The sequence below is a fragment of the Falco biarmicus genome, chromosome Z (genome assembly GCF_023638135.1).
Source record: "Falco biarmicus isolate bFalBia1 chromosome Z, bFalBia1.pri, whole genome shotgun sequence".
NCBI classification, from domain to species: domain Eukaryota; kingdom Metazoa; phylum Chordata; class Aves; order Falconiformes; family Falconidae; genus Falco; species Falco biarmicus.
Window position 1 is genome coordinate 2,517,164 of NC_079311.1, and position 25,350 is coordinate 2,542,513.

Below are 25,350 nucleotides of genomic sequence, written 5' to 3' on the forward strand. Positions count from 1 at the left end.
GCAAGCGCAGAGTCTAATCTGAAAAAAAAAAGCGGGGGGGGGGGGGGGGGGGCGAAGAAAAGTGGCTGGAGATGCGTAAAACTAGGGTGGAGAAGCTTGGCTCAGGAGGCTGCCGATGCGAGACTGCCTGTGAATTGGCACCGGCTGGGGAAGTTTGGAACAAGCACCACTATGTTCTTTCATTGCAGCCTCCGCTGAGATCGGGGAGGCAAAAAGGAAAAAAGAGATTTCGGTCCCAGTCACTTTCCCCATTTCAGCCGGCGTCGGGAGCCAGGGCGGAGGAGGTCTCTCCATTCTCTTCCCGGTTAATTGTTTAATTGGGGAACAATGCGCCTTTCGCACCCGCCTGCCCCTCTCCGGAGGGCCGGGGCCGGGCGAGCAGAGGGGCCCGTCCCGCCGCACGGGCTGCGGAGCTCCCCGGCGCTTGCGGGGCCGCTGCGGGCCGGGCGCTGCGGGGCTGGCGGGGGCGGGCGGCGGGGGGGCCGGGGCGCGCCGCTCCGCGGAGGCAGGCGCTGGGGGCTCTCCTGCGCCCAGCAGCTGCGGGAGCTTTGCAAATTGCAAGGAGGCTTGTGAACCCTCCTCTCCCCGAGCCAGCGCCCCTCCTCTGCAGCGCTGACGGTACAACGATATAATAATGATGGGTGGCTGAGGCTCGCATTTGAACTTGCAGGCGAGCTCCCTTTGCCCACAACTCGGTACAGGCTCCGCAGCTCGGAGTCAGGTGCTCGCCGGCGGGGTGGGAGGGGAGACCGAGCTCTGGGAGAAGGGGAGACCCCGGAACCACCGTCTCCTTTCCAGCACTAACGAGGGGATTTACTCTTTCATGCGGCCACTGGGATCTCTGGACTAGCCTAGCCACCACGTTGTGATTTTTTGCAATCTCTGCAATACGCTACCTTTTAAGGTAACTATAACTCCTTTAATGCGGGTTGGTTTTCTGTGTTTTTTGTGTTCTTTTTTTCTTCTTCTTTCTTTTGCCTTCACATATGATTACCAGCAAACACCTAGTGTAAGATTTAAGGCGATTGTTTTAGTGCTGGTACCTGTTAGGACAAAGAGTTGAACCGCAAATCTTGAGCGGGAGAGAATAGCGATGATTGGTGAATTTAAACAACCTGGGGTAAGTTCAACGACACGCGGGGGGAGAGGAGAAGGGATGCTCGGGGACCCACAAAAATCCCCTGGTGCAAAGAGGAGAACAAAGAAAACTGGGAAATAAAAGACTTTGGGGTGGGAGCCCTGACAGAAAGAAGTCTTTGGTACTGGTTGTTTGAATGGCCGGGAAGGTAGAGGTGCACCTTGGTGTGCGGTGGGGCTCAGGGAGGGAGAAAAGAGGAAGCTATTTCGTGAGGGTGTTAAATACACAAAGCGCCCGTCTTACAGGAGCGACAAGAATGGACCTTTCCTCCGGCCACCAGGTTTTCTTGCGCTGGGAAAAGCGTGCGCTCAGTCTTCTCCACTCTGGTGTATTCCCCCCATCTTTTCTTTTCTTTTTTTTCTTTTTTTTTTTTTTTTCCGCTCCCCTCTTTCCTTTTCCTCCCCGATGTTCCTGGAAAGCTGCTCACAGGGCAGAGCGGGGCTGAGGTACTCGGACAGCATCTCTCCAGAGGAAACGGAGAGCAAGACGTCCTCTGAGCCACATTTTCATTGCTGAAAGGGGGGCGGTGGGTGAGGAGGAGGATCACAAGGTCAGTAGAGCAAAACGCCCCCTTTTACACCCACAGCCAGCTTCTTGGGGCAGGGGCACTGCCTTCCCACTCCGCTCTTTGGGATTTCGCCTTTGTTTTACAAAGAAAAAGTGAGAGCATCGTGGAAGGAATTAAGGGAGTTTCGACGGCGGGAAAAAGCGGGTGGGTGGGTGTGGGGAGGCGGCATCGGCAGAGGGTCGGGATGCCCGCGGCAGGGGATGGGACCCCGCGGGCAGCCTCCATCCGGCCCCCAGGCACCGTCCCCACACAAAGGGGCGACGGGGAGCAGGCGAGGGCCGGGGCCAGCTCATTGTCCCCCTTGTCACGTCCTACCCGGCCACCCCCTCTCCCTGCGGGCACTGGCTTTGGGATTAAGCCCCGATGGCTTTTCTTTTCTTTTCTTTTCTTTTTTTTTAAAAAAAAAAAAAAGAAAAAAGGCGTGAGTGTTGAAACGTGTTGCAGAAACCCATCCCAGGATGGAACAGTGCAAATGTCGGGTGGGTTTGGAGTCTTTTTTTTTTTTGTGGAGGTTTCTGGTTGGGTAACCGCAGTCCCCCGCTTTTTTTTGTTTGGTTTTTTTTTGTGTGTGTTTGCTTTTTGCTCAAAGAGGCTGAGCGAAAGGGCAAGTTTCCTTCCCAAAGGGAGTGAGTAAGACTTGGAGGAGCGAGAGGGGCGCAGCGCCCGGCGGGGAGCCCTGCCTGCGGCGGCGATGCCCGCAGGCGGCGCGGACCCGGGTGTCCCCGGGACGCGCTCCCGGGCGGGGAGGGGCGGCCGGGAGAGGCTCTGCCCGGGGCTCGGCTGTGGGGGTCGCCGACGGCCACGGCTCAAACGCGTCCCGAGTCCGTCGGGGGGTCCGCGGGCAGGCGGGGGAGGGGGTGGAGGCAGGCGGGGGGGTGCCGGGGCCGGTGCAGGGGGGTCCCGCCGCGGGCGGGCGCGGCCCCGGCCGCTCTCGAGGAACGGGCCGGGCGCGGCGGTGGCGGCACCGCGGCGCCCCCTGGCGGCGAGCCAGGGGCCGCGTCCCTTCGGCAGTGGCTTCTTTCCCGCCAGAGGGCTCCGGTTTCCCTCAGCTTCGAGGGGAGGGGCGGGTGTGTGTGTGTGTGTGTAAAAAAAAAAAAAAAAAAAAAATCATAATCATAATAAAATATTTTTTTTTAATTGTCGCCGTGGCATTTCGGGCTGTTTCTCACTCTTCTCTGACCGATGCGGGAGCCGACGCTGTCGACGGGCGCTCTGTTTGACAGCGGGGCGGGCCCGGCGCGCTTCCCGCCGCCGGCCGGGCTGAGGGCTGAGGCGGCCCGGGGGCGCCGCTCCCGGCTGGGGCGGTGGGGCCGCAGGGGCACCCGTGGCCTCCCGGGCGCTCCGTGCTCACGCCGGGCGATCCCGCCAGAGGCGCTGGGGAAATGGCAGAGGAAACCCTCGACCGTTCAGGCTGCGCGCCGGCCGGCCGGTGTGCGGAGGCCGGTGGGAACGGCGCGGCGTCGAGCCCCGCGGGCGCCATGAGCTGCATCTGTGCATGTTCCCGTTGCTGCTCCTCACGCTTGCCTCTTGCTCGCCCTCACCGTGGCGTGGGCGCTGGAGCGGGAGGGGGCCACAGCAGTCCTGGGAAGCAGGCAGGTGGGCGAGGAGGCAGAGCCGGCGGGTGGCAGGAGCAGGGGGGTACCCCTGGCTCCGCAGCCGTGCGGTCCCAGTCACCTCGCTCCACGCGCTGCCTCCCATAAATTTTCCGCTGTGTCTCTGCGGAGAGCCCAGAGCCACTTCTGGCATAAATTAGCGCAGGCCTGGGAGGGATGTCCTCAGGCAGCAGCTCCTCGGCAGCTGCCAGGGCGAGGAGCGCCAGAACACGCTGTGCTCATGTCGCTTCTCCCGCCTGCGCCCGGCCTGCGCCAGCGGCTCGGCTGCCGAGGCTCCAGGGCGGGAGGAGTTCCCTGCGGCTGCGGGTGCCGGGGTGGTGGGGAAGGGGTGGTGCAGATGCCCCCGGGACCTTCTCGAGGCCTGAGGAGGACCTCTGCAAGTGATGGCGGGCTAGGCAGGCGCCACCGACGCATCAGATGCAGGCCGGGTTGGCCATGTGGCAGCACAGTGGGCTAATTAATCACATGGCAGAGAGGTGGTGAAACCGGTGAAGTTAATGAGGCAGCACTTAATGGTGAGGTTGATACATGTCAGCAATTAACAGTCAGATGGGATAAAAGGATCAAAGGACTGCAAAAGCAAAAGGAGAGGACTGTGTGCCTTTGGGAAAGGATAGCAGCCGTGGAGGTTTGAGGCAGAGCTTGGAAGGTGGACAAGGGGTGTGCTACACCTGGGGTCGGTCATTTCTAGCGTGCTGGGGTTTCACAGAAAGCTCTGTAATTTACTGTTTTATCCATTAGTAGGAGCAGCAACCCCAATTCACTTCTACAGAGCCATGTTCTGCTAGGGTTTGTGTCACACCCCACCCCCCCCCCCACCACACCCCCGCCTTTTTTTTTAATTTTATTTTTTTAATGTGAACATGACTTCCAGTATGGAGGCAAGGAGGGTCAATGGGCAGATGCTGCTTTTTAAATGTTTAAAGGATGTGTCCAGCTTTCATAATACAGCTGTAAATCATGCACTGAATCAATCTCAGTGTGACTGGAGAAGCTGCAGCCTTTAAAGACGGTGTCACCTCTATGAAAGTAGCTAATTTCTCATTGTCCCAACTTCAGAGAAACTGGGACTAGCTCTCGGATGGTAGATTTTAGTGTGTGACACATCAGGACAATTCTCTGTCTTTCTTAACCTGCAGTTTAAAACAGAGAGAGAGACGTGATGTTCTCCCATCTGGTTAAATTAAAATAGCATTGGTGTGAGATCAAGCTTACACTGTAAACTAAACATGAGCTGGAATCTGATCAGAACTTACTGCAGCTATGAGTTTTTTTACTGTGGTAAGGGAAGGTAGTGGTGCCTGCAAAAACAGGAGCCTTGCTCTCCCCACAGAGAGAACCTCTGCTGCCAGTTTTTAAAGATGTGGAGTTAGTCAAGGACTTGGCATCTTTGGGTTAAAAGATGATGCCCTCAGGGTTGCTTCCAGTTTAAAAATTTAGTCCAAATGACTACTGTAGATCAGTCTGCCTGTAGTAGCTCCTAATAGAATGGCTCAGTGCAGTTGGAAACTAGCCAGCAGGCAACCCGAGTTTGGTCATGTTAAGTGAGGTACTTTTTTTAACAGAAGGAAGGTGGAAATTAAACACTTACTCAAAACTTGCAGTCCTGAGTTGGCAGGATTTTCTTACTGTGTCCATAGTATTATGGCTTTCTCCAAGTGTAGAGACACCAAGGGACGGTGGTGGGGGGAAAGGCTCCTGGAAAAAGGTATGGTTAAGAAGGATTTTGGCTGATTACGGTGGACTTAGGGGCAGTATGGCAGCCAGCCAGCAGAGGCTCTTGTAAACTGTAAAGTGTGAGAATGGGAAATACAAACTGGTTTTAGAGCAGGGATTTTGCTCAAGAAGGCTACAAGGGAGCACAGTCAGCTGCAGCTTCTGCCAGCAAACAGGGAGGAGGCAGGAGCAGCCACATCTGATAGCAGTGGCCTGGGAGTGCGGGCAACACTGAACAGGAATCGGGGTGCTAGGTGTAAGCAGCAGCCTCTGCCTTCCCTGTGGCTTTTAAAGGAGGATTGCTGGTACCAGGTCTGCAGAACTCTGCTTTCTCCTAAACTAGGCTGCCCTGGGGGGCTGACTGAGGCACTGCCATTGCGATCTGCATGCTGTTGTTTTGAGAGTAGGGTAATTGCACATTTAATTCTGGCAGCTGTAGTGGAACAGCACTCGGTAACCCAGGAGTGTTTATGGGAGCGCACCAAGGACTGGAGTGCGAAAACCCTTGTGCATGGAGGGTTGCATGGGAATCATGCTTGTGAGCCTAAGTGCTGAAAACCAGACCCTTCCCCCAATATTTTTCATTGCTTGAGTAAGCACCTTGGGTTAGAGGGGACTTAAGAGAAAAAAAACGGTTGAGAGATGATTTTCTGAGAGTTGGGTGGGGATTTTTGGCAGGTGTCTCATATTAAGCTCCACTCTCAAACTGCAGTTTTTTTGAGCTATCCAAACTCTTAGTGCAGCAGGTGTAATTCTTGCACTACTCGGTAAAAGGCTAAGTAGCCATCACAGCCATGAGTGCGCTCTTCTGTACCTATGGTGGAGTTCAGCAGTCACTGGATATCTTGAAAATTATCCTTCCACAGTTGTCTTTCTGTTTTTATATTTCATTGTGTGTGTATGTATTGTTCAGTGACTGGAAGCTGAAGCTGTGAGTTTTTTCATCATAAGATTTCTCAAATTGCATTTGTAATGCAGTCACCAACACATTATTGGAGGATCAGTGCTCTGTGCTTGTGCACAAAGCGGAGAGGAAAGGGAAGATGAGGTCCCCCCTGCACTCTGGACTTGTGGTGCAGGGCAGAAGCTCATATTCAGAGCTCTCACCAGCTCTGAGCATAGGAGCAGGGTTTGTTTTCTTACCAAATGTGGAAGCGGTTACACCACCTCTTGTCACGGCAGTATTGCAATGAGCTTCTGAGGGCAACGGGCCTCCTGTTGGCTTGTGCCAAGTATTCAGGTACTCCTGGTCAGGGCCGGTGCAGTGGAGCAGGTGGTGGTTGCAATGTGCAACTAACCCCATTTAGGTGCAGCATGCTTGTCTTCCAGGGAAAAGAAAATCCTTTATTGTTTTTCTTGGCAAATTTCTTTTCAGTCCATTGTTTGTAGTCCCAAATGCTGAGGTTGCCTTCTGGGGGAGAAGGGAGATAAATCGTATGGGTAAACATGGAAGGCTAAACTTGTAAACAGTTTGTTCTAGATTTTTGTTTAGCTGTTGATGAAGCCAGTGTGTGACACATGGGAAACACATGGGGACAAAACATCTCAAAAGAAGGTCTGGAGGAGCTCTGCTTTCACAGAGTCCAGAGCTTTCACATTGTCTTGCAGGCAGGCCCAACATTCACCACCTTTGATGGTGAAGTCTGTCAGTTGTCTTGTGCTCTCTTCAGGGTGCTTGTGTTACTGAAGGAACTGCAGTGGTTTTGGTGCTTGAGGCTTCCAGCAGTTTCAGGGTAGAACGTTGCTTGAAGGGCCTTCTAGTGTATGCACATATGTAGGCTCAGCGTGACCTGTCATTTTTTCAAAATGTTGTGTAATAATGAGGATCATTCAAGTGTTTAAGCAAACACATGACTTTTTCAGAGCTGGTCCATTGCATTAAAAGAACTTGGATGTCTGCAGCTTTTACCTTGTGCAACCTCCTCACTCATAACAATCTTCTACAGAGGATTACTAGGGCATACCTAGTATGACAGGACACATTACAGATTTTTAAAGTTAGTTATTAAATAAGCACTTTTGTTTTCTCCATGTACAGCTTGGCATGTGGAGGTGTAGGGAGAGGTAAAACTGGCTGGATGGTGTTGGGGTATGTGTTAGAGTCTTCAGAAACAGTTTTATGGCATATAGGGCTCGAACTGAATGAAGTCAAAGAAGTCCCAGTTCTTGTTTGGGGCCCAGTCATAAAAAGTGTGAATTCCATGAAGTTAATATTGCAAAATAAGTGATATCACATTATACACTCAGCTCTATTGAATGGCTGAAGCAGAGATGGGGCGTCTTTGGCAGTGTGCAGTCAGCTCTACAGAAAGCAGCTGTATTCTTTCCTCCACGCCCTGGGAATAGATTGCTGCATATGTTTCCCAGTGCAACCAGCTAGCTCTGGCCATCCATGTATAGGGAATGAAAACCTTTTGGGTTTTCAGCCCTTTTGGGTGGGAATTTTTAACATGCTGCTGTTATGTTAGAGCTTGCCTCATTGGAAGGGCTTCGTTTGAGATGTTTTGCACCTTTTCTGAACTGTTCAGCCACTGCAGGATAGATGCCAATTCACACAGACTCATGTGAAGTTTCAGCTGCAGCTGTAAGCTGTGGAGAAAACTTTCCCGAGACTGAGCACATCACCAGTAGTTTTCTGAAGGTCTTTCTCTGTGTGTCTTGCTATTATATTCAGTATAGTTTGTGGAGGTTTTTGAATGTATAACCCTAAAGCATTATGTGTAACTACTAAAGAACTAAAATGCTAACGTAAAAAATGCCAAAATATCTATGTGCAATACAAGTTCCATAGTTATAACAAAGATGTGTATCTATCAAATCTCTGTTTCACTGTTCCTTAAAGCAGTTCAACCGTAATCTCTCTTGGACAGGAAAAAACTATCAGGTCAGGTTACTTGCCCAAGTAAAGAACCCAAGAAGCATATTTTGACAGCAATATCAGGAAACTCGGGATTTTGTGGTAAAAGTTTTTCAGCAGCAGTTTTTGACTAAGTGTAGCTGAAAGTTATTTCTTATGTAGACTAGGTAGTACATACGTGTAACTATATGGAAGAGGGACTATTTATAAACCCTTTATATTAGTCAACATTTATGGGACTTGTAATGCTTTTGTTAGTGTACTTTTGAAATTTTTAGGACATTTACAGATTCAACATGTGTACCTAAGAACTGGAGTAAAAATGAAGATATACTATTATGAACATGCAATATATTTTTATGTACATACGATATATGTGGAGAACTTTTCAGCTGTTAAAAGGTGGAGCCTGTAAAGGAGGTGAGAACCAAACCCAAAGGGAATTGACATGTCTGAGTATCACTCTGGGCTCAATAACCTGAAGCTCATTACGAATCTGTATTGGATAGGGACACATTGTCATTATAACAAATTTCCACTGTAAAGTACTATGTGGAGAAATCGTGAAAGCAGGAAGTCATCTGGCAACCTGCTTGCAGATGGGAAGGATCATAGTGTGGGTGTGACTCACCATCAAAATTCATGAGAAGTTTGTCATGGGAGCTCCTTCTGACATTAGCTGGGTTGTTAGCTGTTGCTAAATGACAAGGTCGTTTGTGTTATGGACATAAAATTATCCAGAGGTTGGATCTGAACTGACAACACCACACCAGGAAAAAGTCATCAGATTATACTCATATACTGCTACCACTGTATGGGAATAAAGTTAAAAAACAGTAAATAAAATAGCTGAAGATCAATATAGTAAGAATTATTTGCTGGCCTGCTGAGCATCTTTTTTAAGTAGATATTCTTCAATGACAAGTATTGATATACTGGGTTACAACACTTGATAAGGACACAATGCAATACTAACTACTTACTCCTTTGTTCTTTATTTGTAGGTCAAGATGTTGTTAAGTATAAAAAGTATCTTATGGATGTACTCTACATTAGTTATAACATATATGCTACCTAAAGGTAAGTCTGTTATACATAGAATCGTTTACTAAAATTCATTTTAATGCTCCGATCAGTAGGGTGCTTCCCAGGACTTGGGACACAACCCAGACTCAGGAGATTCAGTTTCTGGTCTTGCCGCTGCCACTCATTTTGCTGCACTGTGTAACTGACTTTGTTTATGTGTTCTCATCACATTACTGATATATACAGGAAATTCTTACTGAGGGGGCATGTTTTTGACAAGGTTTACACGCCTCTCTGATGTCTCCTGAGGTTTGTAACTGCCATTACTATAATTCAGGTAATAATAAAGAAAGTGCCATAGAATTACATTGTGTAAAGCAAAATAGATTGCCTTCTCCAAATATTCAAGAATGCATTTTAATCCTTTAACCTGTGCTTCTGAAATGTTGGTCCTGTTGGCCCGGTATGTCTCGCACCTTCATTTTCTGCAATCCACAAAGGAGCTCCTTGCAGTAGATGAGGTAAGGGCTGACCGGGGGGCTAATTTTAGTGGAAGGCAGACACCTTCCATGGGGGCTTCAGCCTGGTGCCATGGAGGGAGCAGTGATGGTGCTGGTGGCATAGGAACAGGAGGAGCAGGTTCCTGGGATGCACCTAGCCAGGCTGCAGAAGTGGTGAATGAAAAGGGGGAGTTTTGGGGCTATAGGAGTACTGGTTTAGCATGCCTCCCAATCAGATCCCAATGCATGTACTCACATATGTCATGCCACCGCAGCCTTTTGGGTCTATAGGTCACAGCTTGCACCCTCTCTGTATTCAGGGTGAAAGATGCCATGTGCAAGTGGCATACAGGGGAAACCAGTAGCCCCAGTTTCTGCTTTGCCCTGTGATCTATCACAGAGCAGCTGGGGACATTTCTCTGGAGCGGGCAGTCTGGCTGCCAGCCCCGTACTGGGATGGGGCAAGGCTGCCATGAGCTAATTTGGTGGCAGGTCCCTTGGCTGCTGGGATCTGGAGCAAGGACACATTAAGGCAGCTGCAGGTCTTCAGTTTGGGTGGGAAGGAGGAGCCCTTACTACTTCTCTTGGTGATTACATGCTAACACTAGAGCATGTACTCATGTGTTCCATGGCTATTTGAAAGTTCGAGTCAAGTCTTTAGAAAGGACAGGGTTCTCTCACCTGCTACAGACTCACAAAATTCACATAATAGTTTTCCCAAGCCTCAGAGCAAGATTTTCCTTGATTTTTTTCTTTCCTTTTCTTTCCAGGAACTCCTCAGACTGATTTTAGCCTTTGGGAAAGTCAGATATACTCATTTTTCCCCCCAACTTGCACACTGTTGCTAGCTAAGTCTTCAGGTAGTCCTGTAAGATAATGGAATAGACCATTGTGCTTAGTGAAGCCAACTAACAAAAAATGTTTGGGTTTTTTTTTTTTCTCAAGCTGGTTGGGAGCACACTCCTTTACCATTTCCTACCATCACTTCCTCCTTAAAGCTGGTTCTGGTTTTGTTTTTCCATTCTTCATTAAACATAAAACAACCCAGGATGACTGGGCTTGTCCTCAGGGACAACAGAGTCAAAGCTTCAGGCAAGGAGCAAGTCACTAAAACTGAGCTTCCATTTTCTTTTTCCTGGAGAGCTGAAACTGATTTGGTTATTAAAGGTTAAGTTTTTTTTTTCTCCACCCATTTTTTTACTTAGTAAAATGTTTGTAGATGTAGACTGGTGTATGAATCTCAGATCCACAGCTGACGTTTAATCATTTGTTTGTATGAAGCTTTTGGAGAGGCAAAGTAAGCGATTGTCAGAAGAGGTCTTGGACTTGCAACGTAAGTCTACATGGTGAACTTGGAAACTTTTATTTGATAAGTTACTTATACTTAAAGGGGGCTTATAAGAAAGATGGAGAGAGACTTTTTACCAGAGCAGGACAAGGGGCAACAGTGTTAAACTGGAAAAGTTTAGATGGGACACAAGGAACAAATTTTCTACAGTAAGGGTGGTGAGACACTGCAACAGGTCACCCAGAGAAGCTGTGGGTATCTCCTCCCTGGAAGTGCTCTAAGTCAGGTTGGATGAGGCTTTCAGCAACTTGATATGGTGAAAGATGTCCCTACCCTTGGCAGCAGGGTTGGACTAGCTGATCTTTGAAGGTCCCTTCCAAACCAAACCACTCTGTGGTTCCAAGTTGCAGCCTTCTTTGAGGCAGAAACGTCTGCTTTAAGGTATAGGAAAAGGAAGAGCTGCTAGCAATAACCATTCAGCTTCAAAATGGTAGTATATCATGCACATGAGGAGAGGTCTAAAGTTAAGATTTTACCTGAAAATCAACCTTGGGATGGAGAACATGTACGGAGGTAGAATAAGTAAGGCAAAGGAATCTGACAACACATTTAAAACTAATGTTTCTGTTATGACATATTGAAAGTCCCTTCATATTTACTTAGGGCATAGTTCCATGGTCAGTCTAATCACACATACATTTTAGCACTGAAGGGCATAGTCCTGCCCCTTTTCCATCCCCTGGTGCTAGTTTTTATGCTTTCCTTCGTGCTGACACTTATATTTATGTGGGTATATGGCCAGCTGAATCAGGTGAATGACTTGTTTGAAAGAGCATGTAGCATTTCTTGCAGGTTATTTTTCCACTGGGTCAGAACTGTGATCTGACTCACTGCCTTGCACAAATGCTAGTGCTGGCAGAATTCAGGGATTGGGAGTGCATCACTGGGAGTGGGGAGGAGTAGGATGGATCCTCTGAGTCGCCGGGATGAATCCTTTACGATGGCACCTTTAGGTGTCTTCTGACTTACTCCACCTTTTCTCACCTCTTAAATGGCTATGTTTTCCCCAGAGCAGAATTTTTAGTACTTAAGCAAATTCCATATGAACATCCTGGTAAGGGCTCCTCATGAAGATAGGCCAGGTTCTGACTGGTCCTTATTTGCCTGAATCTTTTGGAAGAAGTTCAGAAACCCCCTCATCTTCCTACAATACCCTGTGAACTTTGTGTATTTTATGTCTGAAGGTGAGGGGCCATACTTTTGCCATAGAGAGTCCTAAAGATATTTGAAGTATGGCCATGGTGAAGAAGGCAAAGATTTAAAACTTTTTTTTTTTTTTTTCATTAATTGATCCAATAGAGTTTGTGGGATCAACTCATATCCTTCTGTTTTGTAGAAATGTCAGACTATTTTTGAGGACAAGTGTTACAAGGTTATAGACAACCTTTACAAGTACAGAAGTTTCTTTTCTTTGAAAAAATATGTGAAGAATAAAAATATATCTGCATTTGGAAGAGTTAGACATATTAAGTTTCAACTTTTTTCCTTTTAAGTTCTGAATTTGAATTTAAAATTGCAGCCTTGAAATCTTTAATGAAACACAAATTCCCATGCTCCCAGTGCCACAATTAATTGGATCACTCCATGTAGTCACTTTAATATGATGCATAGCAATATTTCCTTTAAAGACCTTTCAGGCAAAATTGATCTGAAAGTTTAACATTTTTCTTTCAAGGGTCATATGAGAAATTTGTCAATATCAGCAGTTACTTTAAAAGTGTAAATCCTGGAGTTGTGAGTCTTAATGTTAAGCCATAACACAACTGAAGCTTAATTTAGAACACAGCAAGTTATAAGCATGCAAAGTTTAATGCGTTCACTGCTATCCATTATTCCCATCTTTGTTTTCTTTTCCACTCATTTTTGTGAACAGTCACATTCATAAATACCTAGCATGTTTGCATGGCATGCTTATTAGATTTTGTGTAGCAACAAAAGTATTTTTCCTTTGAGAGCAGATTGAGAATGGTCTTGCATGGCTTCTTTGAGACTTTAAATTATCAGAAGATGTGTGTCAGGAAGGCAGCAGAAAATACTGTCTAAGCTTCTGGGGTCACGGGAATGTCCCTCTGCGAGACCTTTGCTGTTTTCTCTGGTACATGTGAAGGATTAATGACAGAAGTTCAAGAGCAAGGTTTATGCCTATGGCTCGTGTGGCATTTACTAACTTTGAGCTAGCTGGTGTTAGGGTTTGCCGTTTACAGGCTGGGCCTTATGATTATGATAAGTGTTGGAGTTTATCTTACCCATTTTAAGTGACTATTTGTCCTGCCATGAGTGAGTATGCTTTTGTGAAAGCTTTGTAATCCAGAAGACATTTAAAAAAACCCAGATTGCTGTGTGTGATACGTTTTTTCGCAGAATCACAACATGGTTGGGGTTGGGAGGGACCTCTGGAGATTATCTAGTCCAACCCCCTACTGAAGTAGATTCACCTAGAGCAGGGTTTTGAATGTCTCCAGAGAAGGAGGCTCCACAGCCTCTCTGGGCAGCCTGTGCCAGTGCTTGGTCACCCTCAGAGTAAAAAAATTTTCCCTCCTCACATTGACATGGAACTTCCTGGGCTGCAGTTTGTGCCCGTTGCCCCTTGTCCTGTCACTGGGCACCACTGAAAAGAGCCTGGCCCTGTCCTCCTGACACTCGCTCTTAAGACATCTGTAGACATCAATGAGATCCCCTCTCGGTCTCCTCCAGGCTACACAGGCCCAGCTCTCTCAGCCTGTCCTCGTAAGGGAGATGCTCTGGCCCCTCATCAGCTTCGTAGCTTCTGCTGGACCCTCTCCAGCAGTTCCATGTCTCTGGTGAACTGGGCAGCCCAGCACTGGGCACACGCTCCAGATGCGGCCTCACCAGGGCGGAGCAGAGGGGGAGGGTCACCTCCCTCCACCTGCTGGCCCCGCTCCTCCTCGTGCCCCCCAGGATCCCACTGGCCACCTTGGCCACACGGGCACACTGCTGGCTCATGGGCAACTTGCTGCCTGCCAGCACTCCCGGGTCCTGCTCTGCAGAGCTGCCCCCCAGCAGGTCACCCCCAGCCGGTGCTGGTGCACAGGGCTGTCCCTCCCCAGGAGCAGGATCCCTCACTTGCCCCTGTTGAACATCATGAGCTCCTCTCTGCCCAACTCTCCAGCCCGCCCAGGTCTCGCTGAATGGCAGCGCAGGCCCCTGGTGTGTCAGCTGCTCCTCCAGATCTGTGTCATCAGGAACCTGCTGAGGGTGCCTCTGTCCCTTCACCCAGGTCACCGATGGATAAGTTGAACAGGGCTGGACCCAGCACTGACCCCTCCAGCCAGGCTCTGTGCTGCTGGTCACAGCCCTCGGAGCTCTGCCATTCAGCCAGCTCAACCCACCTCAGTGTCCACTTGTGTAACTGACATGTCGTGAGCTTACCTACGAGGCTGTTGTGGGAGACAGTATCAAAAGCCTTGCTGAGGTCAAGATAGACAACATCCATCTCATCTACCCAGCCAGTCTTTCCATCATAGAAGGCTATCAGGTTGGTCAGGCATTTCCCCTTGGTAAATCCATGTTGACTACGGACAACCTTCTTTTCCTCTCCATGCTTCAAAATGTCCTCCAGGATGAGCTGTTCCATCTCCTTTCCAGGGATGGAGGTGATGCTGACCGGGCTGTAGTTTCCTAAATCCTCCTTCTTAGCCTTTTTGAAGACTGGAGTGACACAGGCTTTCCTCCAGTCTTCAGGCACCTCTCCTGTCCTCCATGACCTTTCAAAGATGATGGAGGGTGGCTTAGCAATAACATCTGCCAGCTCCGTCAGCACTCAGGGGTGCAGTCCATCAGGGCACATAGATTTCTGGGTGTCAAGTTTGCTTAAGTGCTCTGTGTGCTCTAATGTGGTCCTCCTCGGCCAGGGGAAAGTCTTCCTTTCTCCAGACTTCCTCTCTTGCCTCTAGGGTCTGGGGAATCTGAGTGCTGGCCTTGGCAGTACAGACTGAAGCAAAGAAGGCATTCAGTAACTCAGCCTTCTCTGTGTCCTTTGTCACCAGGGCACTCACCTCAATAAGCAGCGGGCCCACAGTTTCCCTTGTTTTCCTTTTGCTACTGATGTACTTGAAGAAGCCCTTCTTGTCGTCCTTGACCTCCTTCACGAAATTTAATTCCAGATGGACCTTAGCCTTCCTCATTGCCTCCCTGCATGTTCTGGCAACATTCCTATATTCCTCCCAAGTGCTCTGTCCCTTTTTCCACAATCTGTATTCTGTTTGAATTTTGCCAGGAGCTCCTTCCTCATTCATGCAGGCCTCCTTCCCCCTTTGCTTGATTTCTTACTCATAAGGTTGGATCTGTCTTGAGCTTGGAGGAAGTGATGCTTACATATCAGCCAGTCTCAGAGCTCCCTACCTTCTAGAGCCCTGACCTATGGGATTCCTCCAAGTAAGTCCTTGAAGAGGCCAAAGTTAGCTCTCCTGAAGTCCGGGGTTGCAATCGTATTTATTGCCCTGCTTCCTCCACACAGGATCCTGAACTCCACCATCTCACGGTCACTGCAGCAAAGGTGCCCCCACCCTTCACACCCCCAATCCATCCTTCCCTGGTTTTGAGTGCAAGGTCCAGGAGCACACCTTGCCTCGTTGGCTCCTCCACAACCTGTATCAAGAAGTTATCATCAGTGCTCTGCAGGAGCCTCGTTGGCTGTGCATGCCTAGCTGTATTGGCTTTCCAGCAGGTGTCAGGGTGGTTGAAGTCCTGCATGAGAACCATGTGATCAGGAGGCTACATCCACTTATCTGTGGAAGGCTTCATCGACTTCCTGATCAGGTGGCCTGTAGCAAACACCACGACAGTGTCACCCATGCTGGCCTGCCCCTTAATCCTTACCCATAAGCTCGCAACTTTTTCTGCATCCACCCCCAGGCAGAGCTCGATACAGCCCGGTTGCCCACTCCAATGAAGGGCAACTCCACCACCTCTCCTTGCTGGCCTGCGTTCCCTAAAAAGTGAATAGCCATCCATGACAGTGTTCCAGTCATGCCAGCTATCCCACCATGTCTCTGTAACTGCAATGAGATCATGGCCCTGTGACCACACACAGACCTCTTAATTCTTCCCGTTTATTCCCCATGCTGTGTGCGTCGGTGTATGGGCGTTTCAGAGAGGCAGTTGAGCATGCAGGTTTTCCAGGAGGGGCACAAGAGGGTCCACCATAGCCATGCACACCCGTGAGGTGGCTGGCCATCTGGTACTTTTCTTGGGAGACAGCTAAGGTAGATTATATCGCTACTCTGGTTGGCCTGGCTTATTCTTTAGTTGGCTGCAATGGCATGAGCATTGCCACTTTGGACCCCATCCCCTGAGTCCATCAGTTTAAAGCCCACCTCACCAAGCTGGCCAGCCTGCTGCCGAGGCTTCCCTTGCCTCTTCTAGGCAGGCAGATCCCATCCCTTCCAAACAGGCTATAGTCAGAGAATATACTAAACATCAGTTTATCTGATCACATTTATGTTCTGTAGGTGCTATAAAATGCATGTGTGCCTGCCTATGATGTCTGCATATGTTACATTGAGTTCTGCAGCTGAGACATACATTTGTGTGGCTTCCTGTGAGTTCCTTGCAGAATATGAAAGTAGTTAGTTCTTCATCAGTCTGTGCCTCCTTCTCTTATTCTGCTTGCTCAGACCACAAATCACCTGGCAAAGAACTCAGTGAGTGTTTTTATTGGGTCTCAGTCTGTTACCTCTGATGTCAGTTTCATGCAAGTTTAAGTGGTGCATTAATTTTAATTTATCATTATCTTCATTAAAATATTTATAGTTAATGAAAAGACTTCTCTTGGGCTCAGCGTTAGTAGCCAGTTTAACAGAACACATTGATCCTTTCTGTTGCTGCTGGTAGGCAGGGCAGTATACCATATGCCTAAGCAGGTTGTTGATGAACTAAAAAATGGTATTCAGGGTTTTTTTGTCTCATAAATTTGGCTTAAAAGACATAGAATCTTTTCTTCTTTGAGCATGTGGTTTTTGTCTGCATAGTCAGTAGCAACATTCTGTTCCCTTGAGCTTAATTACGTAGCAAAATTGCTCTAAGCAGTGTCACTTCATGTAGGGCATTCTTTTCAGACTTCTTGTCCATTATGACCCATTGGTCTGATAGTTATGGTTAATGTAATACAAAAGAGCAGGATTTTGTCCTTTTTTATTTCCTCTTTAGATTTCTATTTTAAGAATTTTATAACATTTAAAACAAACAAACAAAAAAGTAGAAATTCTAGGGAAAGAGGCTTTGTTCTTAAGCAAGAAGTTCTTCTGTAGTTTGCCTCCCACATCAAAAGAAAGATATCAAGCTATGTGTCATTGCTAGGATAAGCTGACTTTGCAGCTGAAATCGTGGACTGGGAGGACATAAGGTGATTTTGATGGGGGAAAAAAAGCATGAAAAGGCAAGCTGGAATTTTACTTTTTTTAAGAAAGTGTGTGCCACATGTCATCAACTGCATGATAAACCAATACAAATGCATAGCCGTAGTTTTAGGTTTGGAGAAAACAAGACAGTAATAAGTTGTGGCAAAATCCTGTGCAGTGTTAGAGTTGTCTTCTGTCAGGACATCTCATGGGAGAAGTTTTCATTATACATTCTCTTTCTGTTACTTGGAGATATTTAATGTTTAAACAGGGGAGGACAACAAAAGTACTCAGCTGCTAAGGCACACTGTCTACTGACTCTGTAATCTGATTGCATTGTGTTGCTCTCGGCCCAACACTGCAGTCCCACTATCTTTTACAAATCTTCCATTGACTTTTCTGGGAGTTATGGCAAGATATGGTTTGCGGCCAGGTGATTTAGACTTAGCTGTGTATTTTATTTCTTTATTGTGTATGTATTTTCCCTAATAAATTATGCATGAGTGATACATATTAGTTAGCAACTGAAAAAATGCTTATGTTAATTGTCAGCCAGCTTAGTTATGTTAATACCATCCTCTTGTTCAAGACTATGTGATGTAACAAGTATTCTAGGTCCTACATGGTGGGATGGGGATATGGTATAAGACAATGTTGGCAAATATCTGCTTTTCTCAGCTTGTGCTCCAATTCACAAGCAGTTACAAAACATTTTGTTCATATTTTTCCCTGCCATGTTCCTTTTAAGGAATAGTCTATCACATACAGTTGGCAATGGCTGAAAAGGAGACATAACATGGAGTATAAGCGTAGGGAAAATGCTAAAGGAACAAAAGGGCTATATGCATTAATAGAAGGTATTGATGCTTGCTGCATTGGCCAGTAAATTCTGCCTAATTAACTAACTTGAACTGCAGCAGGAAATTAAGCTTTTTTTGAACTGTGCAGGAACATCACTTAATCTTATGTTTCAGTGCCAAATATTAATTCTTCTTTTTCAATAGGGTAAAGCTCTCCCCTCTCTTTCTGCTTCTCCCCTCTTCTCATCAAAACAAAGAGTGCTTTTATGTAATAAAATATTACATGTATAAAATAAAGTTTTATAATGCTTTCTACGGGCATTGGTTAGATGGACATGTTTGTACCTACATGGTCTCCTATTCTGGGATATAGCCCAATTAAGGATAGATCTAGTTTGCATATCATGTTGATATGTTGTGTTTGCCAAGGGTTTAAGTCTGCTGATGTGCAGACAAATTTTAAAGAGAGGAAATTTCCTCAGGGTTCAGTGCTAATATTCCGGACCACTCATAACCAGAAACATCGTTCTCAAAAGTTTATTAAAATTCTGTCAATCAGGATAATTATAACTAGGTCATTTTTCATTTAAGAACTTCCTGTAATGTATATAGATGACAAGAGATCATAATAATTACTAAATATTTTGAGACTGATTTTAATCTTCCACCTGTGCAATTTGGCAGAAATGTCATCACAACTGAGAAAGCTGAGTATTCATTCTGTTTCTTTATGTCTATACACCACTGTAACTCAGTGAAGTTTCAAGAAATTAAAAATGATATAAAAGCCAGTGGTATTTCCATACTGTACATCTTCAGGATAAAATCAATCCTTTCTAGGTTTTGGCAACCAGTTGGCTCTATGCTAGTTAAGTTTTTATTTCCTTAAGGAAATTAAAAAACCAAAACAACCAACCAAAAAACACAGTGGATTTTTTTCTTTAAATTAATGTGCATGCAACCAAAGCTTTTGAGCTAGTGTTTAGTATTCAGTAACTTCTACAGGCTTGTCTTCAAGTCTTGTGAATTCTCCAGTCTTCAGTTTCATATTGGACCTGTTTTTGTCTTTCCGTTTTACAACTAGATTCTTGCTAGGTCTGAGCCCAAAGTGTATGAAGTGATCAGTTTGTTTAACTATTAAATGTGAGTTGTACCATCACTGGTCTCTGCTTACAAGTTAATGGAAAAACGAGAATCTCACTGCATGCCTGAATCACAGAGTGAGCATCTTGCTGGTAAATTTGCTTAGATAGTGCCATTCCATGTGAACTTTTCCGCTGAGCTTTGGGTGCAATGCAGCTGTTTTGGCACAGCACTATCCCATTGTTGATGTACTCTCTCTGGTCTAATCAGTTTTGATACAGTCATCTTAAGTGCATCTGCATTGTGTTCCCAGGAATTTCCAGTTAGGTAGGTATGGATGGAAAGACCCAAGGAATTCCATTTAAACTTCTGGGTCTTCCTTGGTCAGTTAATTTTTTTCTCTGTTTTTTCTAGTTAGTACTTTTTTATTAAAATGCTTGGTCATCAAACTGATCATTCTTGTATTGAACCTTTAAAAATAATACTATTAAATACTTTATCCTGCATAAAGTCATCTCTGTTAAAAATAATCAGCTTGAGCAATTTTTCTGTGTTTCTGACTTTCGTGGTTTTTCCCCAAAAAATCTTCTGCTCTTTATGGAGACGTGATATTTTTGATGATAGATAAATAGATACATAATTGTCATGTGCTGGTGTCTCCAATTTCATCATTCTGGTGGCTAGTATTTGAAGTTATTGTATTTCTAAACTTTATGAACCCTAGCTTGCTTAAAATTAATGATCAGTGTGTTCCACCTTTCAAAAAATATTAGATTGCAGGACAGTGAAAGAGGTAAGATAGACACTGTTGTGCATCAGCTTTTAATCTTCATTAAGCCATTACGTATGATGAAACAACATCACATAAAAATAAATCTAACAGAATTCGTCTCTTCAGACAGTTACTGTGTGCAGGCTGGATGAACAGTAGTCAAATTCCCCCTCAGGATATTATCAGATGGAAGCATTTCACTGTAAAATGTTTGCAGATGGAGATGTTATAAAAAATGATAAAGGTCCTATCATGTCAAGTCTGAGCCAAGTTGTGACTTTCTGTGCACGGTACTTCCTTCTTTGCTTCAACACCCTGGAATACTTTATTTCTGCAAAGTCTTCAAGTCCTTGAAGTGACAGGAAAATAATTATAAAAGGATGACTATTTGGGAGAATCTCACTGCGGGGGTGCAATAAAAAGAGTTAACCCTTGAAAGAATAGAGTAAGAGATGCCATATATGCAAAGTCATAGTTTTGCTTTTAGGATAGGAGCAAATGAACAAGTTACTGTGAGGTAAGACAAGGTGTAAACATCAGTAGCTATCCTGTATGCATGCTACTGGCCAGCAATAAATGTGAGGTAACTCGCTGTTTTTCACTCAGAAGGGTCTTGCTCCTATGAAGTACAAAGCCAGCTCTTAGCATTCATCTGTCATCTAAAATTTCAAAACAGTTTCCAAAGAAGGTCAATTACTGGGTGACTATAAAAAATGGAGAAAAAACATCAGAGAGTAGTGAATTAGATTTGCCCAAACAGAAAAGGGCTCCATCAGCAGCCTAGGATATTGATGCAAACTCTTTTTTAGCTCACGCTGATCAGTCCTGTTACAAATCAGCTCAGTGTCATGGATTTCAGGTCTTGCATGTCTGTGAATCTTAAGTAACAATGAAATGTATCTGTTTCTGATTTTGCTGTTCCATTGATGTGATTTGTCCTTTCTCTCCCCCTCTCTCCTCTCTTTCTAGTTAAAGCGGAAAAAAAAAACCCTTGTAAAGGGTTCCCTCTCTGGAACTTCAGTCCTGCCATGCTTCTTTTCAACCACACCCACTATAGCCTCCAGCTATGCAGCTGAGTATCTTCGAATCAAATGGTCAAAGGTTGAACTGGATAAAAGTGGAAAAGATGCAAAAGAAACCACAGTCCTGGTGGCCCAAAATGGCAACATCAAAATAGGTCAAAGCTACAAAGACAGAGTGTCTGTTCCAACCAATTCAGAGGAGACAGGTGATGCTTCGCTGACTTTCTCTAAGCTGCGTGCAAGTGATGCAGGGGTATATCGCTGTGATGTTATGTACGGAGTTGAAGACACACAAGGCATTGTATCATTGGCTGTAGAGGGTAAGGATTTATCCATTTCCTTTGTAGTCAACAGTGATTTCAGCTAAAACAGTAAAAGTTAGTAATTAACATATAAAGAGAGGGTATTTAAAGGATTATCTTTAGCAATTTACTCTTCCTTAACTGTTCACTTCCCATTCTCTTTCTGCGTTTTATTTATTCTTTTTCATATTTTCCAGTCTGTAGCTCTCTATCACTTACACCTTCAGGGAGGCTACTTTTGATTCCTGGAACAAATGCCATTTCCTTATTCCCAGAGTAGTTTAATACTTTGATTTGGTTTATACCCTTTGCAAGACAAGTTTTTTCTTCTTCTTTTTTTTTTTTTTTTTTTAAGGAGATACCTCTTAAGTTTTCTCAGACCAGCCCATTGAAACATGATACATACTGTACTAACGCATCTGTCTGAAAAATGTCATTACAAAATGACAGACTTGGCAGGCAGAAGCAGTTTCTTTTTAATTGTTTGCGTAGGATGAAAAGGAGCAACTGCCCTGCTACTGGAGCTGTGGTGGGCCTATCTTGCCACCTGATGTACACAACCATAATGCCAGCAAAACTGGGAACCACTCTTTCTGTGATAGGAATGTCAAGCACAAAGGAGGATTTTCTTTTGTCCCAGTAATAAAGGTTGGATAGGTAGGAGGGCACCCATCTGGCAGAAACTGCAGGAAAACAAATAGGGAGGTGGCTGCTAATGTTCTTCCATGTGGAGGATCCAAGACTAAGAGTTTTCTGGTCATCACTTTAAAGAAATAACCTCTGAAACTTTGAGGGGGAGAAGTGTACATGTGAAAATACTGAAAAGATGGGACTTTCAAAATCGTGTAAAGTGGCAGAGGGGACATCTGATCTATAGGTGTTTTTCTGCTAAGAGCCTGCTTACACAGCACCATAAGTACAGCACAGAGACCACTCCAGAACCTGGTGCTGTATAGCCCTGTCAGTTTGGCACTGAGCCTGAGCTAACAACCCGCGCTGAAAGACAGGACGTATTAGCCCAGGCTCTGTGCCATGTAAATGCAAATTCTGGATCCAAATTACTCTGCATGCTTAGAACAACACTGTGCTGTGTGGATGTACCATCTCACGTGGACTCTGCCTCACACTTCTTTGCACTTAGGTGTTTTCTGGAAGTTCAGTATTTACTCAGATGACTGAATTCCAAAACAAACACTAATACTTGCTGCTGGAAATTATGACTTCGGCTAAGATGTTTTTTTTGGTGAGCTTAATACTGCATTGTTCTTCCAATGTGCTTAACCTAACTTGAACAGTCTTTTGGCATTGATTCAATGAAAAATGTTGAAGCGCGGTCTTGATTTGGAAATACAATAATTCAATGTAACCATTAATGTCTATATAACTTCATAAACTGCTTAGTCCTAATGGCAAAAGCAAAAGAAATCCTGGTTTGAACATTACTTTCCAGTAACTAGTGTACCTGGCATTCCTCATTCCTTTACAAGTGCTCCCTTGACTGCATATCTATATCCAGGAGCAGCAGATGTTCACTACAGCAAAATATCTGATGATTTGTGGTAATAATTTAGCTGCTGTAGTTAGTGCTCCTGTATAACACTGCAATGAGATGAACTGATCAGATTATTTTTTTTAACTGAAAGAAAATTTCACACACTCTGTTTACTTTTTTGGAACTGTTCTTTTCCATGATTCCTTTAACGTCAAGATTTCAGGAGGGGGAAAAGCTAGGTCTTGACCCATATTAGGTTGTCATTTGTGCACTTTGTTCTCCATTTTCTACGTAAAACAAACAAATGCCATTTATCAGACTCCTAAGGATTTCATGTGAATGTTGCCACTCATATATTCTGGCTCATTTCAGAAAGCTGATTTCAGCTTTTATTAAAAAAAAAAAAAAACAAAACACCAAACCAAACCAAATCATTAGGCCCAAATGTAATTTATTTCCATTATGTTGCACAACTGGGAATATGTGATCTTCTTGACACTCTCTTTGTGCATGCTTCGCTGCCCCTCATTAGCCTGGTGTGGGGAGATCTTTCCACATTAATTGTGGTAACTTCAGAGCTGGCAGCCAGCATGGTTCAGCACTGTGTTTTGGTCAGCTCTCCCTGCTGGAGCTGGGGATGGTGCTTGCAGGGTGACCCATGAAGTCCTGGTAAAGTTATCACCCGTTTTGCTATTCTGCATGTTTTATACTCATCCCAAATGAAAGACAAAATGCATTTGTGCAGCAGTTTTTGAGGACTCAGCAGGTACGTGTTGCTTTAGTTTTTCAGTAGACGTAGAATGTATGTATGTTGAAAAAGTGGTAACTCTGGCTCAGGTCGTACTTGCCTGATCACATGGCTTAATCCTAAAGTGAAGCAGAACAATTTTATTAAAGATAGTAAGCTTCTGCAAAATTCCCTTTGTGGGGTAATTTAGGTGTGGGAAGAAATGTTACTAATGCTTCAGAAAACAATATTTATCTTTTCTTTATGTGCCACCACTGTTACGTTTGTTAAGTCTAATTTAATGAATTTCTCAGAAATGGCCAAATGAAGTAGGCCAAAACTTAACTGCATCATTCTGGTGAAGTAGGTGAAATTGCTCCTTTGTTGTTATGATAACTTTATGGGGTTTGTATGCTTGTTCATTAGAGTATTTTTAAACCAATGTAGGACTTAAATTCTAGATGTTTTCAGGATTTTCATTTGTTTTACAGACATTGCTTCATTTGAAATTTTCAAACAGAAAGCCCATTCCAGCATCAATGAAGCCAGGCAGATAAGTTTAGATAGCTGTACTCTTTGTGTTTCAAATAAATCAAGTAAAATAATAGATAACTGGGAGACCTAACTTGACTAAGAAAAAAATTACTGTAATTGCTATTTCTATCCTTACCTTTAGGTATGCCAAGAATATGAAACTGCTATTGAACCCATGCAAATGAACGTATTTTACCAGTGATGGAATATGCTGTGAATAAAAAGTGGAATTTCTGAGAAATAATTTACTCTGTAGCATATAATTTTCCCCAGGTTAAGCTGTACAAGCTGAACAATTGGTAATAGTCACTGAAAGTTAACAGTAAAAATTTTATGCCTGAGTTTCAAGACCAAGACTGTTTACAAAAGATGTGTGTAATTGTGCATCTTTTTTTATTTTCTGTGTAGCTATCACAACAGACAAATTTTATAATTTGTATGTAAATATCCAGTTAATTTACTATTTTTTTAGATGTCAGGTGAACTTCTTAAGTTCAGAAAAGTCAGATTTATATGTTACTAACAACTGTATAAATACTGGCTTTACCAAGAAGATGGAATGTAAATACAAAACTGCCTTCTTTAACAGTGACAAACCCATATTTTGGTTCTTTGACTCAAAATGCTTCAGCATCATATCCTGCCTTCCCATAGGGTTATTTATGTAGGGTCTGAGTAGAAGGTTTTGTTTTTAATATAATCAACTGTTGCCTAATTTTACGTTCCTAACAAATTAGGCCAAAACCAAACTCAAGTCTATTTCAGACAAAAGATCCGTCTGTCCCAGTGTCGTGTTCCAATGAAAGCAGTAACAGCTGACAGCAAAAGGCAAACGTAACAAATTTTAGTGTGTATTTCATTGCTGTCAGAGACCTGTCACCCATGTACTTCCTATGGCGGTGACTCTATGTTAGACAATCTTGCACTGATTTTTTTTTTCTATTTGTTTTTTGAATGTATGTAAATTTTTTGTATCCATAGCTGGACTTCTGGTTAAGCCACCACTTAACCACAGCTGGTTCAGTTAGTTCTTATTCAAAAGGAAGATGTACTTTAAGCACCCACATTGCCTTTGTCTCTACTTTGCATATTTCTACTACGTGATTTTTGATAGGTAAAATCTTTGTAAAAAATCTAAAGATTCTAAAGAATCTAAAGATTGGCAGGATCTTGGAAACTGCCTTCATACTGTGCTTTTCCTTTGTTTTGGTTGTAGGCACAACCTATGCCAACTACTTGGGTATCGACAGCTGTTCACTAGGAGCTCAGAGACATCACCAAGACACTGTGGCTTAACATGGTGCCTTGTTTCGGCTGAGCAGTGCTTACTTGTATGTGTACCAGCAGCTTGTGATAGAGATGAAATAGTTTGATATGAACTCCTTTTAAACTGCCCAGCTTAAAGCTAAGTTGGAACTGACTTGTTTTTACTAGGGGTATAAAAGTGGTTATGTTCATGTTACTAGCCAGGTTGACTCAGCTTTGTGTACAGT

General features: G+C 44.7%; 1 protein-coding gene across 1 annotated transcript in view; it reads left to right on the top strand.

The window, feature by feature from the left end:
* Positions 1 to 680: 680 nt before the first annotated feature.
* Positions 681 to 25,350, top strand: part of VCAN (versican) — a 119,691-nt gene continuing 95,021 nt past the window's right edge. The window contains exons 1-3 of the mRNA XM_056325484.1: positions 681 to 904; positions 8,897 to 8,980; positions 20,750 to 21,122. Of these exons, the coding sequence (XP_056181459.1) occupies positions 8,903 to 8,980; positions 20,750 to 21,122 (451 nt within the window). The 5' untranslated portion in view covers positions 681 to 904; positions 8,897 to 8,902. The remainder of the gene's footprint in view (positions 905 to 8,896; positions 8,981 to 20,749; positions 21,123 to 25,350) is intronic.